At 39.2% G+C, this 16,355-nt stretch overlaps 1 protein-coding gene across 5 annotated transcripts in view; it reads right to left on the bottom strand.

Moving 5' to 3' along the window:
- Nucleotides 1-16,355, bottom strand: part of NBAS (NBAS subunit of NRZ tethering complex) — a 343,094-nt gene that overhangs the window by 264,371 nt on the left and 62,368 nt on the right. For 3 of the 5 annotated variants that reach the window (XM_089923423.1, XM_089923419.1, XM_089923420.1), the window contains 3 exons: nt 13,279-13,407; nt 3,736-3,799; nt 815-1,008 (listed from right to left, as the gene is read on the bottom strand). In XM_089923423.1, coding sequence (XP_089779549.1) covers nt 815-1,008; nt 3,736-3,799; nt 13,279-13,407 — 387 coding nt within the window. The remainder of the gene's footprint in view (nt 1-814; nt 1,009-3,735; nt 3,800-13,278; nt 13,408-16,355) is intronic. The other 2 variants (XM_089923421.1, XM_089923422.1) reach the window with 1 other exon arrangement.

The following is a 16,355-nucleotide window of genomic DNA, read 5'->3' as shown; positions in this document are numbered from 1 at the left end:
TAGGGAAATAAAGGAGTTGAGAATGTTAATTTCTTTCTTTTTGATATTTTTGTACCTGCTGTGAAAAGACGATTTTTTCCATCTATTTAGCAACATGAACCTGAAGGTATTTATTTGCTTTATCAAGCATAGCTCCCCAGCTTTTAAACAATGTCTTCACAAAGTTCTGAGTCTGAAGTCTGAACGATAACTTTCATTCCAGACCTAACACAGTTGCCTTCGATTTTAAGCCCTGGTTCTCTTTAAAGCACATCTTTAGACTCGGTACCAAACTTAAGGGGAGAAGACATTTGTCAGTCTGCACTGAAGTGAAGGCTATTGAAGGCCATTACCTTGAAAGACTTAAAATAATTTTAAATGACCAAAACATAACTTTAAAATATTAGCCTCTTTTCAAAATTTTTGTCATGATAAACAAGTTTTTCTTAATAAAAGAACCAAAAGTTTTAAGCTGTCATATTTCATAGGAATAGGTTAAAGACTGCATTTCTTAGGTAGTGATATTATTTATATTTTTAAGATAACTAATCCAGGAAAAAGAAAAAAGCTATCATGTCAATGAGGAAGAAATGCTTTACAGAGAGCAAAATGACTCTAAATGTTCTTCATTCTTATACAAATGCACTTTTTTAAATTGTCTAAACAATAGATCTTTTTTATACTGCACCAAGTTCTGATTCCAATAACAAATTTTTCTTTTTAAAGACAAGATTAAATAACGGGATAACCAAAATTAAAATCAGATATTTAGATTTTGGGGGTAATAAATGTTTACTCTCAAACACACTGATTGCTTTAAAAGGGAAAGCATTACCTCCAAAATCAAAAATCCCCCATCATGGGTAGCAGTGACTTGAGGGGATGGTTCAAACCATTCACAGGATTTTCCCAGTAAATTCTTCAAAGTTTTCACCGACGACACAGTCAAAGCACCAGAACAGCGAGCCAAAATCACTGCACTGTCCACCCACCAATTCACATCTATCAGTGGGTAAAAGGACTCTTTATCTAATGGGGGAAAAAGTAAATCAATACAAATCCATCCATCAATGTGGTTTAAATACAACACACTTAGTCCAATAATCAATTTTAAAACCATGTGAGTCCTAAAGGTACGACAAATAATAAGAAAAATTAAAATGTAAGTCACCACTCAGATTTTTACTCAAGTAGAAGATACAAAATGGTAATTTATTTAATGAACATCTGAATGCCAACAATTTGCCAAAGTCCAAAGTTCTAGGGATGCAGAGGTAAATATATTAAGGTCTTTCTACTCAAAAAATGAAAAATATTCAGAGATATGTCACCATTTTCAACATATAAAAAAAAGGTAGGTGTGTACTGAGAAATGGCAGACTCAGGAAGAACTCTGACCTTCCTCTGGAGCAGGTCCTAAGATCCTCATGTGAGAGGTACCTTCTTTATATCTGGAGGAAAGGAGCATCCTTATCTCCAAAGACGGAGGGAAGCCAAGAAAAATGGAAACAAACAGGCCTTGCTAAGTTCCTCCCAGTTTACTACCCTTAGCTCAGACCCTTTTGTCTCTCATGTCTTTCTACAACTTTCCACTCTTCACCCAACCTAGTATAAAACTGATCAGGTGTAACTGTTCCTCACATCTTCGTTTCCTTATGAAGGCTCCTGTGTCCCTAAAACATATTAAGTAAATGTGTATGCTTTTTTCTTTTTGTTAGTCCAATTTACTGGGTCTCAGCTGGAGAATCTAGTAGGGTAGTGGGAAAAATAACTTTTTCCTCCTCTATACTTGCAACTAATCAGAAAGAGGAAAACATATTCAAGACCAGTAAGGAATTGCAGGGGTTGGGGGAGGGTGGATAGAACTGAACTGTGGTTCACCAAATTGAGGCATTCGAAAGGAAATGGCATGATATTTACTATAATTTTATTGCCCTTTTATACCACTTGTTCCACTAAGGATCTGACAAGGTTTAAAGGTAATACATACAAAGTACACCATAAATTTTAAAATATATGTAAACATTTGACTAAGGAGATAGAGATTTTAAAATAGGAGGTCAATGGAATTCCCTGGCAGTCCAGCAGTTGGAATGGGCACTTTCACTGCCGTGGGCACGAGTTCGATCCCTGGTTGAGGAACGAAGATCCCAGAAGCCGCGTGGCACGGCCAAATTAAAAATAAAATAAAATAGGAGGTTAACTGCATGAGAATAACTCATTATTTTAATTAAAAAACAAAAACCATGACAACTCAACATTTTCTTCCGATTTAAGCCTAAAGCAATCTATATAAATAAGGAATTCCAAGAAAACATGAAAAGCAGTGTTCCTGGGCTTACAGCTTAATGTAACGCGGGATGGAAAGGAGCACATCATTTAAATATGCAGCCAACCTTCTAATCTGACAAATTATATTTTTTCTCAGAAATGTTTTTCTCAATGAGTATTTCGGATGATTATTTAACAAAAGCGAATACGTGAACATGACACGTGGTATTAACAAATCAATACTTTCAGGGTCTTTAAATGTGAATTAGAAGCATAATTTAATAAAGATTTTGAACCTTGTAACTATCACTAATTTCATAGGAGACACTTAAAACTTCAGCAGTGTTTAACTTGGGGAGTTTCACCTGAAGAAAAAGGAACCAATTACTCAAAGTAACTCTTAATATTTTAATTTTTGTTTTTAATTTTAACCTACCAATTAAATAATCACTATTGCTTTTAATTAAATGTAAATACTGGGTTTCTTTTCTATTTATAAAAGTAATACATGCTCACTGCTAAAAAAAAAAAAAAAAAAAGATAAATACTCAGAGTCTACCCTTTGAGGAATCCCTTTCTGCTATCCCCTCCATGCTCATTTACAAAGGAGTACACTTAGGAGCTTTGAACTCAGTGTGCCATCTCCACGCTGGCCTGTAGAGGGAGAGCCATGCTGCATGCCACAGGCTCTGCCTCAGCCTTGGGAAAACTCAAAATATTAACACCTGACAGTCAGAAAGCTGGATCTGTTGCCTTGTCCCCGTCCTATGAAATCTTGGTGTTCCTTCCAAAGTGAAGCAGAAGTATCTAGAGACTTTTTTATATGTAGGGTAGCCGAATATGCCACCCCAAAATGTGCCACTGTGGCATAATGATTATTTTGGGCTAGAGGCCACTGAGAAGAAGCAGACACAAGAAAAGCTCCCTGCCCTCTACCTATTTGCGTAAAAGTAGGACATAAATTTACAAAGTTGTTCCCCTCTCTGCTCTCTACCACGAAGGACAAGAGTTCATCACTGGAGACAAATTTAGACCCTTATGAGCCCAGAGATAGCACCGAAGGAATCTACATAACTAACTACTGCTTATCTTCCATTACTTTCCCCACATACTTGCCTTCCCACAATTTGTCACTCCTAGAAACTCCAACTGCTTTTCCTTTGTCTTGTCACTTCGCTAAAAATTGACTGTTTCTTTGTTTAGATGCTGTATAAGCACAATTTCCAACCATCCCTCGGAGTTACTCATCCCTGGGTTCCCCCCGTGTATAAACTCAGTGTACATGCTAATAAACTTCTGCTTGTTTTTCTCTTATTAATCTGTCTTTTGTCAATCTAATTTTACAGATCCTCAGGCAGAGAACCTACGATAGCAGAAAGAAAAGGAGTTTTCCCTCCCCTATATATATCATACCATCTAAAAAGCACCTTTACTAAACAACACGAGTCTCTTAAGGTTTTAATCATCATACATCATAAAACTCACCTTTGATTTTTTTTCTCTTCTCAGTAGAGAGTCTCCAATCAGGATTAAGGTCATCATAGCCTGGCTGAATTTGAAATATAGGCACATAAATTCTTGGATCGACAAGGTAAGAAAATTATGAGAACATCATCAAGAACTTTGGATTTTTTTTTTAACAAAATACAGAAATGATGCTTTCCTTTCATCTCTTAGTTACACCTAGTTGAAATCTATTCCTCTCCAAGATCTTGAAAAGCAATTGTTCTTATACCTAAGATGTGCACATGCAAGTACTGTGACTCAATTTAATGAAGAAAGTAGCATGAATAAGAACCGTGATGGCTGGCTTCCCTGGTGGCGCAGTGGTTGAGTCTGCCTGCCAATGCAGAGGACACGGGTTCAAGCCCTGGTCTGGGAAGATCCCACATGCCGCGGAGCAACTAGGCCCGTGGGCCACAACTGCTGAGCCTGCGCGTCTGGAGCTTGTGCTCCACAACAGGAGAGGCCGCAACAGTGAGAGGCCTGCGCACTGCGATGAAGAGTGGCGCCTGCTCGCTGCAGCTAGAGAAAGCCCTCGCGCAGAAGCGAAGACCCAACACAGCCAAAAATAAATAAATAAAGTGACGTAAATTAAAAAAAAAAAGAACCGTGATGGCAAGCATACAATTCATACAAATGAAAGCAGGATACACTAACAATTCTGCGCACACGCACACGCACACGCACACGCACACGCACACACACGCACATGCACACACACGCGCACGCACGCACGCACGCACACACGCACGCACACACGCACACACACGCACAACTGCACACTGGGAGAACAGCCATGCCGTTGTGAATGAAACACCAGCTTGGATGTAAGAGCTACCCTTCCGCTCGTAAGGCAAGCAACCCTCCAGGTCTCAGTTCCCACAGCTCTGAGGTTGGATTCCACAACTTCCGTGTCATCTCCAGTTCTAACTTTCTATGACTGAAAACCTATTGGACTAAGTCAAAAAATATAACCATGCGATCCTCAAATTCAATACATTCACAGTCTAATCTCATGGCAACACAATGCCCTGCCCACCTTTGTGAACGTCAAGACACACCATGATCTCTCAAGCATCACAAAACAACAGAGATAAAGCCACTGCCAGACATTTCCCAGGCCCACGTCAATCCCATAACCTCCAGAATCACAATAGTATGGGGGGAAAAAACAACAAAATATCAATTGGGGGTTATCTGAACTCTTAAGCCTAAAAAAAGTGATGCTGTACTTATGTCAAAATGTGCTTTTTCATCTTATGCAACAGAATATGCATATATGTTTTACTACCAAGTTATCAGTGGCTTATACATTAGGGTATTAAAACTGACATTTCTTTCCATACCCTGAGAGAACTTTCTGCTCCCCACTACTATAAGTCGCCCAGAGCAGACCCTGAGAACAGAAGATATAATTCGTTAACTCTATCAGAAAAAAGTTGCCATAAAAGGCTATTTATATACTAGGCGAAAAAATGGATTGTCCTTAAGTATAAAAAAAAAATTAAGTTTCAAAAAATCAGAATAAGGTACGTATTACTGAAAATAATCAACTAAATTAAAATCTTATTTGACCATTACAAGGCACCTTAGAAGTTTCAGTAGCTCCGAACCACCAGCTGCACCTCCATCAACAGCACCAGAGGCGTGCCAGCATTTATTTACGTGATGCCATGTGTGCCCCCCCACGTACATTCTGGAGTACACAAGGAAAGTACGGGATAACACTTTAAGCCCCACAAACAACAACAATTACGATTCAGCCTTGGGTAAATTTAAGGACGTATAGATTACAAAGAAATTTAACAAGAACTCTTGAGAAAAAAATGTAAAAAGAAGTCCTCTCATTGGCATAAGCACTTTGAGAATTCAAAGTGTGCTTGTCTTCATCCAAGTCAACGATGAGCAAGAGGACCATGAACAAGCGGTACTAGTCTAGTAGAGCCAATCTCCACACTCTGGGACTAGACTGTTCCATGTAGATTGCTTAAATAATGGGTATCTCTTGTGAAACCAATTTTAAACCCAAGGTGAAGATTTGTTCCTCTGCATCCAGGACTGTTAGTCATCCTTGTACTCCCACGTCTATCAGTGCCCACCCCTGTCACAGTAGTTAAATGCTGAATGAGAGAATGAACTAATGAATCACTGAGCTCTAAGTAGAATGCCTAAGCTATAGAAAAATTAGTTGACATAGTACAAATATTCCTACACCTTCTCAAAAGTGTGGTTTCTTCTGCTATTTAGTCAATGAATACTGTGCACTTACACTATGAAAGAAAGAAGAAAAAAAAAAATCAGACATTATATGCCCTATACTCAAGCACATAGATGGCTAAGAAATGGGTATAACTAACTATAACCGAAGGTCAAATTTGATAACTGCCCAAAAAAGAGGTATAGATAAAAGTGCTAAGGGTCTTCAAAGGATCAAGAGATCATTTTGGATATGGGCCTGAGAAAGATGAAGGGAGTTCAAGAGGATCAAAGAAAGCCTGATGGTGTTATATATGTTTATGGCTGGATAAGACCTGGATGTGGAAAATGGGTGGAGGACAACATTCCAGTGAGAGACCACAGTGTGCACAGAAGGACACAGGTAGGGAAAGACTAAGCTTATTCAGGAAAAAAAAGTAGGCCAGAGGCTTCCCTGATGGCACAGTGGTTGAGAGTCCGCCTGCCGATGCAGGGGACGCGGGTTCGTGCCCCGGTCCGGGAAGATCCCACATGACACGGAGCGGCTGGGCCCGTGAGCCATGGCCGCTGGGCCTGCACGTCCGGAGCCTGTGCTCCGCAACAGGAGAGGCCACAACAGTGAGAGGCCCGCGTACCGGAAAAAAAAAAAAAAGTAGGCCAAAGTACGGGACTACAATGCATCATATTCTAATTATATGCATTTTTGTTTGTTTTAGGGTTTGGGGGGGAGGACAGGATTAATGAAATCTTTTTTTTTCATTGTGGTGAAATTAACATAAAATTAACCATTTTTAAATGAGTAATTCAGTGGTATTGAGTACGTTCACAATGTCTGCCACCTCCATCTAGTTCCGAAACATTTTTATCCCTTCAAAATAAAGCTTAGGCATTAAGCAGTTACCCCCTTTCCCCTTTCCCCAGCCACAGCCGCCATCAACATGCCCTCGATCTCTGTGGATTTACCTATTCTGGGTATTTTGTATAAATGAATTCAAACAACCTTTTGTGTCTGGCTTCTTTCACTTATCATAATGTTCTCAAGGGCCATCCAAGTCGTGGCATGGATTGGTAGCTCATTCCTTTGTTATGGCTGCATAATATTCTATCGCAAGTATATACCACAATTTGTCCATCCTTCTGTTAGCAGACATTTGGGTTGTTTCCAGCTTGCAGCTGCTGTGAACAGGTATGTGAATGTACTTGTTTGACTACCTGTTTTAAATTCTTTGGGGTATATACCTGTCTGTACTTTTGTCTTAGAAGTACACAGCAATTCAGTCTATATATCTGAACCAAGCGTTCAACTTCACAATATGTGGGAGTTTGATGAAATTATCTGTACAGTATATTTAAGAAAGAAGCCCAAACAAAATCCCAAACTTAACTCTGCCTCAGGCAGAGGTGGCCTGCCAGACCGGCAACCTGACAGCTTGTCCGTTGCTGCTTTCTATACTGACATTCCCACTGCTCCCCTTATACTATTCAAACTGGCCCCAACTTACCACCCTTCAGAGCCAAGGACTCTGTGAGGAGAACCATGATCTGGCTGTGCTTTATGACATCTGATTCAAACGCTGCAGGCTGCTACTTTGAAGACAGGATCACCAAGCTCCCAAGACCCCCAGGAAAGCGGGGGGTGGGGGGTACTCAGTCCCAGTACTATGTTGATATATCCTGAGCAGCAGCCTCCATGCCACTCCTCTCTGCATGACGTGCTACCGTATGTCTGAAAACAGCCTCAGGTGCCCTCACTTTATAGGGCAGCAGTAGCCTAGAGGAGGATGTCCTAAGGATACAGTTATAGATTTTGTTCAGAGAGGCTATTATGGCTAAAGCATACAGCTTACATCTGTTTTCTTCAGATTTAAGGCTTTTATTTGCTGACTTTTCTTTTTCTTTTTTTACAGCTGGAAGCTAAATATAACAAAGACCTTGTTGCCAACAGCATAAAAGCAACCTTTAAATGTTTATTCATTCCACAAACATTTATTATTAGTATTTAATACACCAAGTCCTTTGTTAGCTCTCAGGGAAGAAATGTATATTCAATTCAGTGCCTCCTCTCAAAGAGCTGACAGTCTAGTGAAGTTGTAAAAACAGCTGTGGTTTAGATCACTATTAATGACATGAACTGTTATCTTCCCATTTATCCTTCACTGATTCATCCACTTAACAAAATTAGGCCAGTACCTACTATGTGTCAAAGAGAAAATACAATCAAATGGAAAAGGTTAGTTTTGTGTCTACTACATCCAAGTAAGTACAGATAAGCAAGTAATAAAGCTTCTTCAGAGAACAATTAAGGCCAAAAATGAGATGTAAATATATAAACATAACATACGGGAAATGTTTGAAATGAAAATCAGTTTGGCAATTTTACTATATATTCCAAACATGAACAAAACTTAATACAGATTTCTAGCCAGATGGATTTTCATATTGATAATGAAAGCCAAAGTATTTAATCAACTAAAAACTGGATAGAAGTAAATCAGAACGGGCACTTCCAAATTATCTTTAATCATTAGATTTTACAGAGAAAATATTCATTCAAACAAAGCATATTATGAAAACTGGTAAAGTAGCGTATTGCTTGAAGAAAGGCCCAGATGAGCTGAATTCACAATTTGGTAAAAGACTTTAAGTGTGGATAGTGCAACAGAAACATTAGTTTTTTTCTCAGGCAATGTTTAAGGTAAAGTTATAAGCTAACTATACACTATATATTATATACTCTATTTTAAACTAATTGGCTTTCCGTTCATTCCCCAGAGTAGCCACAAAGAAATCCAAAGCCTGTCCTACCTGGCTGACCCAAGGTCACTTGATTAAACTGGACAAATGAGAAAAGAGCACTGTTTTAAGTGTTTTTCCGCTGTTTAAGAGTTCTTCAGTGATTTCCAGCCAGTGATGAATACGCAAAGTGACGCCACACATTTGGTAAGTGACAATATTATACCTCTCGCTTATTAATATTTTCACATTCCCAGTGTCTCTACATAATGAACTGCACAACTCCAGGTGTCATTCGTATAAACCACACGGGCTATCTCTCCCTGTTTTCCATTAACATCTTAACTAGTACCCAATCTGCCCACTTGAAGTCAGTATTTCTAAGTATAAGCACTATAAGAAGATTCTCTGGAAAAAAGTCTTGACCTACAAAGTCAGAGGACCCGAGTCAAAATGGAACATTGATTCTAACATTTAGTGATCTAAGTTAACTTCTTTTAGCACTACTCCCATCTCTTAAAACGAGTATAAAAACATTTTTTACTTAACAGGGTTTTTTGTGAAGTAAATGAGAGAGATGAAAATTGCTGTCGATAGCCAAGCCTTACTATACAAACACTACTTATTCCCAACAATCCCCCTCCCCAAAACCACCAACTGATATATGCACCATTCCTCTGAGCTTATCTTTTCATAATATTAACATGTTATTTTATTAATGTGTTTATAATTTCCCTTGCAAGACTATGAATGTCCTAAGGGCAAGGATTGTGACTTATTGCATTTTCTACTGTAGTACTTGGTAGAGATTCAAATACTTGAACTTTATTATTTTACGATAATTATTCTGAATAAAGTAACAACCTACCCTTGATAGCACTGTTACATGCAAGCTTTATAACATTTACTCTAATGCACTATTACTTTTATTTAAGTATAGTTTATGTACAATATTATATGTTACGGGTGTACAACATAGTGGTTCACAATTTTTAAAGGTTATACTCCACTTACAGTTATTATAAAATACTGGCTATATTCCCTGCGCTGTACAATATATCCTTGTAGCTTATTCCATACATAATAGCTTGTGCCTCTTAATCCCCTACACATAGCTTGCCCCTCCCCTCCTCCTGCTCACTACTGGTAACCACTAGTTTGTTCTCTATAGCTGGCTAGTACACTAGATTTTAATGACTCTCTTCATACATTAAAGTCAAATCTAAAATGTCCAATATCCAATGTGATTCATCCCCGGAATATAGGTGAAAGGCTCAAACAAAGTATGGTTGTTCAAACTTCTTTTGCTGGACAAGGAGTTACCATCCTCACCTCATGTCACCACATCATAAGTACTGTGATATGATATCCATCATAAAGTTAAGGGCTCACCAATGACAGACTTTCTCAATTACTTATTCTAGTATCTAATACACACTGATTAGCTAAGAGTTCAACACACCTGAGAGGGCTGAAGAAATCCGTGTTACGTTCGCAGAGAAAAAGAATTTGTCTCTGTTCTTTTAAAGATCGCATCAAATAAAGCGTAATAAAAAACCTAACAAACAGGGTTTTTCCCACCTTTTTAACAGTGTATTTATTTCCTCACATGGTCATGGAAAGAGCGTGGACATCAGAGCCAGAGAGCTATGAAATCAAATCTCAGTTCTCCTGCTGACTTGCTGAAAAACCCTAAGACAAAATTAGTGCTCAGTAAATAATAATAGAGGTTATTATTAGAGTACATTTTATAAAAGCTGCAAGACTATGTGTACATGTACCTCAACCCTACTGAGCTTTATACGCCTAGATTAAGTGTATCAAAAGAAAGCATAGCATTCTGTGAAAATGATGAAGGCTCACAAGAGTTTGTTTATGATGGAATGAAGTTCACAAAGTAAAACAGAAAGGGTTGGACCAAAGTAGCGTGCAGGAGAGGAGGGCTCAGGGTGCAGGTACAAAGCAGCATAACAACCAGACTAGAAAAGATGGCAGGTTAAGTGAAGGAGCTTTTGCATTGTGATCACAACCTTTGAATAGATGAAATTAAATGCCCTCCCTGTTCTCAACTTTGGACAAAAATTTATTTTGAGGCTAGCACTGGCAGGGGTCTCAGAGGGCCAAGCCTGTCCTATCCAGCTAGTTTTTCCAGGGGCTGAGCAGCAGCAGGAAAGGGAGGGGTTGGCAGCCACCGGCCTGTGATGCGATGCGCTCTGGAATGAGGATGTGCCGAGCAGCCTTGGTGATGGCAACCAGGTCCATGGTTTTCAGCTCCGTGAGCCCCAAATCCCATTTTTTCCCAGTTTACTCAAGCATTCAAGGGAGATAATTTACACCAACCAAATCAGAAGAAACTGATAGGTAAGCCCAAAAAGGTGAAAATTATAATAAAAGATACAACTAGCTTGAGGAGTTGTATCATCATACAGTCTGTCTGCAGACTGTAGGGTGGGGGGGAGCGCTGAATCAGAGCCACAGAGGTAAGGTGGAAACTCTTTGAGGTACAACTGAAAAATCAGGCTTCAGCAATTCCTGATGAACTGCCTTCTAAACTCGCAGCATATTTCTGTTCAAAAGGCTCTCCCTAAGACAACACTAGAGACAAATTTCTGGCCTGAACTCATGTCTTCCCACCGTGCATCTCTGTTGCCATTTCCAAATTCCCTTCCTTTCTTGTCACATTACCTTTCTCATGGCCTATTCCAAACGACTGAGATATTTACATTTACTCATTCCTGAGTTTCAAGATTTTTTAACAATTTTTGTGTTTTTAATAGAATCATTATAAAAACCCAATGAATAACATTCATGGGCTAAAGAGTAATGAATTATAATGAAACTGATTGGCAACTAACGATAAAAATGTCTAACCAGTTAAAAATTCAAGTATATGCCAATAAGGACTACAAGAGACGCAGGTTATCTTTGCACGTAAAAAAAAAAAAAAAAAGGTACCCATAATTTCAGAAAACGAAACAGCATACTAATGAATTTTTTTAATAGTCCTTGTGCTATATGTACGACATTCTAGGACACTCACAAGATGAAATATTAAGTGTGCTTCAGAACTTGATCAATATTTCTATTCCAAATGACTAATATTCAAAGTGTTCACCTTTTAAGAAAAAACTTGCTCAAATGTAAAATTTCCCATATATAATAGAACATCAGGGTCTTCCCAAATAACAAAAGCTAAGTATCTTAACACTACACATTGATAACCATGGAAAATGCACGGTACCTTCTGGATCAATGATCTGATGACCCTAGCTGAATACATTAAAAAAACAGTTTTGAGAGCTGGTCCACTCCACTTCTAGAGTGAAGATATAAGTCAACTTAGCTCTCATTTCAGAGGAGACAGAAAGAATGTCCCTCTACTTGGCTACTGAGGTTGATAACTGAGGAGGATCTCTTTCTTCTATTTAGAACAAATCTAGATCCAGTAAGTAAGACAGAGTAGCAGAGATGTGGAGACCAAATTAAATTCCACATGGTGAGGAACTGGGCCAGGGGAAGGCAGGGGTAGGGACTCTTCCTACAATTGTGTCTAAGAGAAAAAATTGAAGAACAGCAAAAACAAATAAATTTAAGTCTATGAAAAGAGTATGAAAGTGTAGAGCCCCTTTCTCTTTTCCTCTATTCTGAGAAATACAAAATGCTGTTTGCTTATTAAGAATTCTTTTATAGTGCAGTTTGATGAAATGAAATTCAAAACAATGCTAATAAAAAGACCCTGATCCATTCAGACCTTGCAGGGAATATGCTCCTTTCTTAGAATCACAGAAGTACCCACCAAAGCTGGTGACAGGATACTCTATAGGGAAGGGGAATGGGGATGTGAGGGAAGAAGAACTAACACTCAAAGCGCTGGCAGGCAAAATTATCTTCAGAGCAGTGAAAGATTTATAACATAAGCTGTATCTAACTGAGAAGATTTTTCTTAAATCTTCACTCTATCACAACGTGTGGCATTAAACGAGCATTATACCTTACCTGCCCATCCTGATTTTAGATTACAACAGACATTGATACTATCCGTCACTAAACAACTCAATTGTTTAATTCTCAAACGCTGTTATTTCCAGACACTAAAAAAATGAACAGTTCTATCTTTCTCTGTATCTTCTCTATCTACCTTTTGAGTAAAGAGACGAAAACTCCCTTCAACCTTACGGAAGCCCAGGATTACTAGCACTGCAAGATTTGGAAAGAAGTCTAATCTTTTTACGATATTGACCCTTCAAATCTTTGATATTAGTCAACTTTTGCTGAAAGCTTAACATCTCCATTCTGTATTTTTGCAATGAGAAAGGGGGAAATGCAGAGATCAAAGGACAGAGGACACTCAGGATACAGAGTCCTGCTCTACAAATTAGTACCAGCACACAGTGCTACTCTGTTCTCCACCTGTCCTACTACACTGATAATAGTATAATGTAAGTAAAGAATAGGACAGCTTGGGAATGATGAGAATGAGTAATAGCTGTGAGCTACATTTTAAAACATAAAATATCAGCAAAATGAAATTAGTATTGTCAGTACTCACCCTTAAGCGAGAATCATTCTAGGGATAATCATAATCAAGAGACACACCTGCTCATTTTGATTCCACTCCCCCTGCTGCCTCAGAGATGGAATGGCCCAGATGCTTAGTTTTCCTGAGAAGTGAACGGCTGCAAGGAGGGTCCCGTCTGGAGAAAGTCTCATCCTAAAGATCCCATCCTAGACAATAATTATATTACATTAACGTCAGAGCAAGTAGCCAAATAGAAATAATTTTCAGAATTAACGCTCTTTAGGGGTGCCGTATCGTAAATGATCTCTCATAACTAAGGATTCTGACAGCTTCATAACACTATAAATGTGCTCCGGAATATAAAAAACAGGACTCTTGCCCTTAAGGAGTTTTTTTAAATCTACTTTATAGTGTTACAATTTACATATAACCCAAAACCCAAATATGTGAGCATTATAAAAATATTCCTTTATATCACACATAGATTACCATGAGTTCTCAATATCTTTCATGAGTGGATGTTGACAAAATTATGAATTTCTTGAATTTTGGGTACACACCTTTACAAGAACCTTTACAAGATTCTCTGCGAACACAATGCCTGGAATATTCTATACCATGGACAGGCCACAAATTCAGGAAACGGAGAGGGAGAAAGAGAGAGATGAAGGAAAAGAGGGTCCAAATGGTGATGGGAATAAAAGACCGACTAGAGGAAAATGCATTCCTTAATTTAAGAAATACATTAAATGTGTAAGGTATTCCAGACCTGCTGGCAAATTATTCAATCTAAGGATTCTAAGTGTTGCCACAGAACAGAGACATTTTGTACCACACTGATTTTACGTGGCCAACGCCGGGCACACAGAGAAAGACTTGCCTGCCCAGTTCTACTTGTCCAGATAATCTCTCAGTCCTTTCCCATGAGGGTACCAGGTTTGCTCAGTTACCACAAGAGAAACCATCCGAGCAGAGATGTTACCTGCCTACCAACTACAACAGAACCAGGAGAACTGAAAAAACACTAACTAAAGACCTATTTCCCATTCGAGCATTTATTAAGAACAGGGTCTAAGGTAGTTTCCCCACAAAAAACAAAAAGAGACCAGAAAATGGCAGTCCACAACCATATTTCTCCAGAATATTTAGAAAATCGGGCAACACGGGGCCCAAATGGCAATAATCAGATGGGACTAGGTAGTATATGCCCTCTTGAAAGGGTCATAAGCTTTCCAGTTAGGCAAAACCCCCATCATTCTCTATTATGGCCCCAAGATTAAGGCCAAAAGCTGCAGAACTGAAAACTAAAGATGACTGTACTGAAAAACCATAGATTACAACAGGTTCGATTCACTATATTATCTACCTGGCCTCTGGTAGACAGAGTCTAAGTCCTCAGGTCTAAAACGACTAAGGCACATTAGCCATCAAAGACAAAGAGAACAACTTCAGGAAGTGAGGAACACTGCTGCATGAGTGGATAGACAAGAAGATTAGCATCTGCTAATCTCCTCGCTGAGGACTAAAATCACTTTAACGAGATGTAACAGGTCTATCCCACAGTGTCATAACTTAATGGAAGAAGACTAAAATACAAGTGCCTGGGAAGGAGAAGCAATAAAAGCAAAAGCACTTTAAGCAAAATTTTAAATACATCAGCTCTTTTCCTCTGTGATGGAGACGGGGGAATGAGTAGAAGATGAAGGACCTGGCATCTTCCTTTCACAACTCTAAAGTCAATTAGCTCTATGGTTTTGCACAAGATGGGCCTCCGAAGCATAGATTTGCATTAATTAAACGAACTCTCAGGGCTTCCCTGGTGGCACAGCGGTTAAGAATCTACCTGCCAAGGCAGGGGACACGGGTTTTTGCCCTGGTCCAGGAAGATCCCACATGCTGCGGAGCAACTAAGCCCGTGCGCCACAACTACTGAGCCTGCGCTCTAGAGCCCGCGAGCCACAACTACTGAAGCCCGCGTGCCACAACTACTGAAGCCCATGCGCCTAGAGACCGTGCTCCGCAACAAAAGAAGCCACCGCACTGAGAAGCCTGCACACCGCAACGAAGACTAGCCCCAGCTCGCGGCAACTAGAGAAAGCCCACGCACAGTAATGAAGACCCAACACAGCCAAAAATAAAAATAAATAAAATAAATTAAGAAAAAAAACCTCTCCACCCATCCTTTAGAGTTTCAGATGTCGAAACTGAAGACCTGAAGGGTTACAACACCTGCCCAAGATCATCATTCAGTGTTAAGTAGCAAAAGCTGAACCAGATGCAGAGTCTTCCATCCCCCTCCACGTGCCCTGATGGCACCATGATCACTGCCCTCACCTGGGCCAAAGCCTTTCTAGTAGTGACAGGCATGCTCCTCAGTAGAAATTATAACCAAGTATACATTATGATTTCAACACCTGAAGAGTCAGTCACATGTGATCTGTATGGTAACCTGCAGGTACACCATACGTTTCATTAAACGACCCCACTAAAAGTGCTCTGAAAGCAAGTAGGTTTATGGATCTCTTCAACAAAACAAAAAATGTATACTGAATAATGTGAATAATTTAACAACAGCATTATGACCAGGGAAATAATGAGTGAATATGCTAAATTTCCTTTTGTTTTCATTCCTCCCTCCCTTCCTTCCATCCTTCCTCCATGCTTAAGTAATAAATATATTAACTAAAATGTTAACCATTTGCTTTTTTTTCTTCATCCCCTTAGTTTCATTTGATGCCATGACATTCACACTGCAAACTTACCATTCCTTTCCATAAGCATTTGGTTGTAGAAATTTGCACTCACACACACAAAAGTAGAAATTGCAGTATAATAAATACCCAGGGGCCCAACAACCATCTTAAACAAACATCAACATTCCAAGCTTGTCTCACATGTCATTCCCCAATCACCACAATGCCCTCAGGGACCTTTGTCCCCTGGAGGATTTTAAAGCAAATCTCAGACATTACAGGCACACACATTAAGGGTACATTTCTTTCAGGTCCCAAGTTTAACTTGCATAAATATGCACAGTGCGAAGATATGGTTATTAGCAGCAACTGAACTGTAGCCAGCTGATGACACAGACAAGTCACCTATGTTACTTGAGAAACACAGTGATTTCCTTCTACAATATAAACTCTGCTTCTTA

This window comes from Delphinapterus leucas, chromosome 13, assembly GCF_059928025.1.
Source record: "Delphinapterus leucas isolate spDelLeu-1000000601 "Yukka" chromosome 13, BTC_Dleu_Yukka2, whole genome shotgun sequence".
In the NCBI taxonomy this organism is placed as follows: Eukaryota; Metazoa; Chordata; class Mammalia; order Artiodactyla; family Monodontidae; genus Delphinapterus; species Delphinapterus leucas.
The sequence above is the reverse complement of the archived record's forward strand: the minus strand, read 5'-3'. Positions and strand labels throughout refer to the sequence as shown.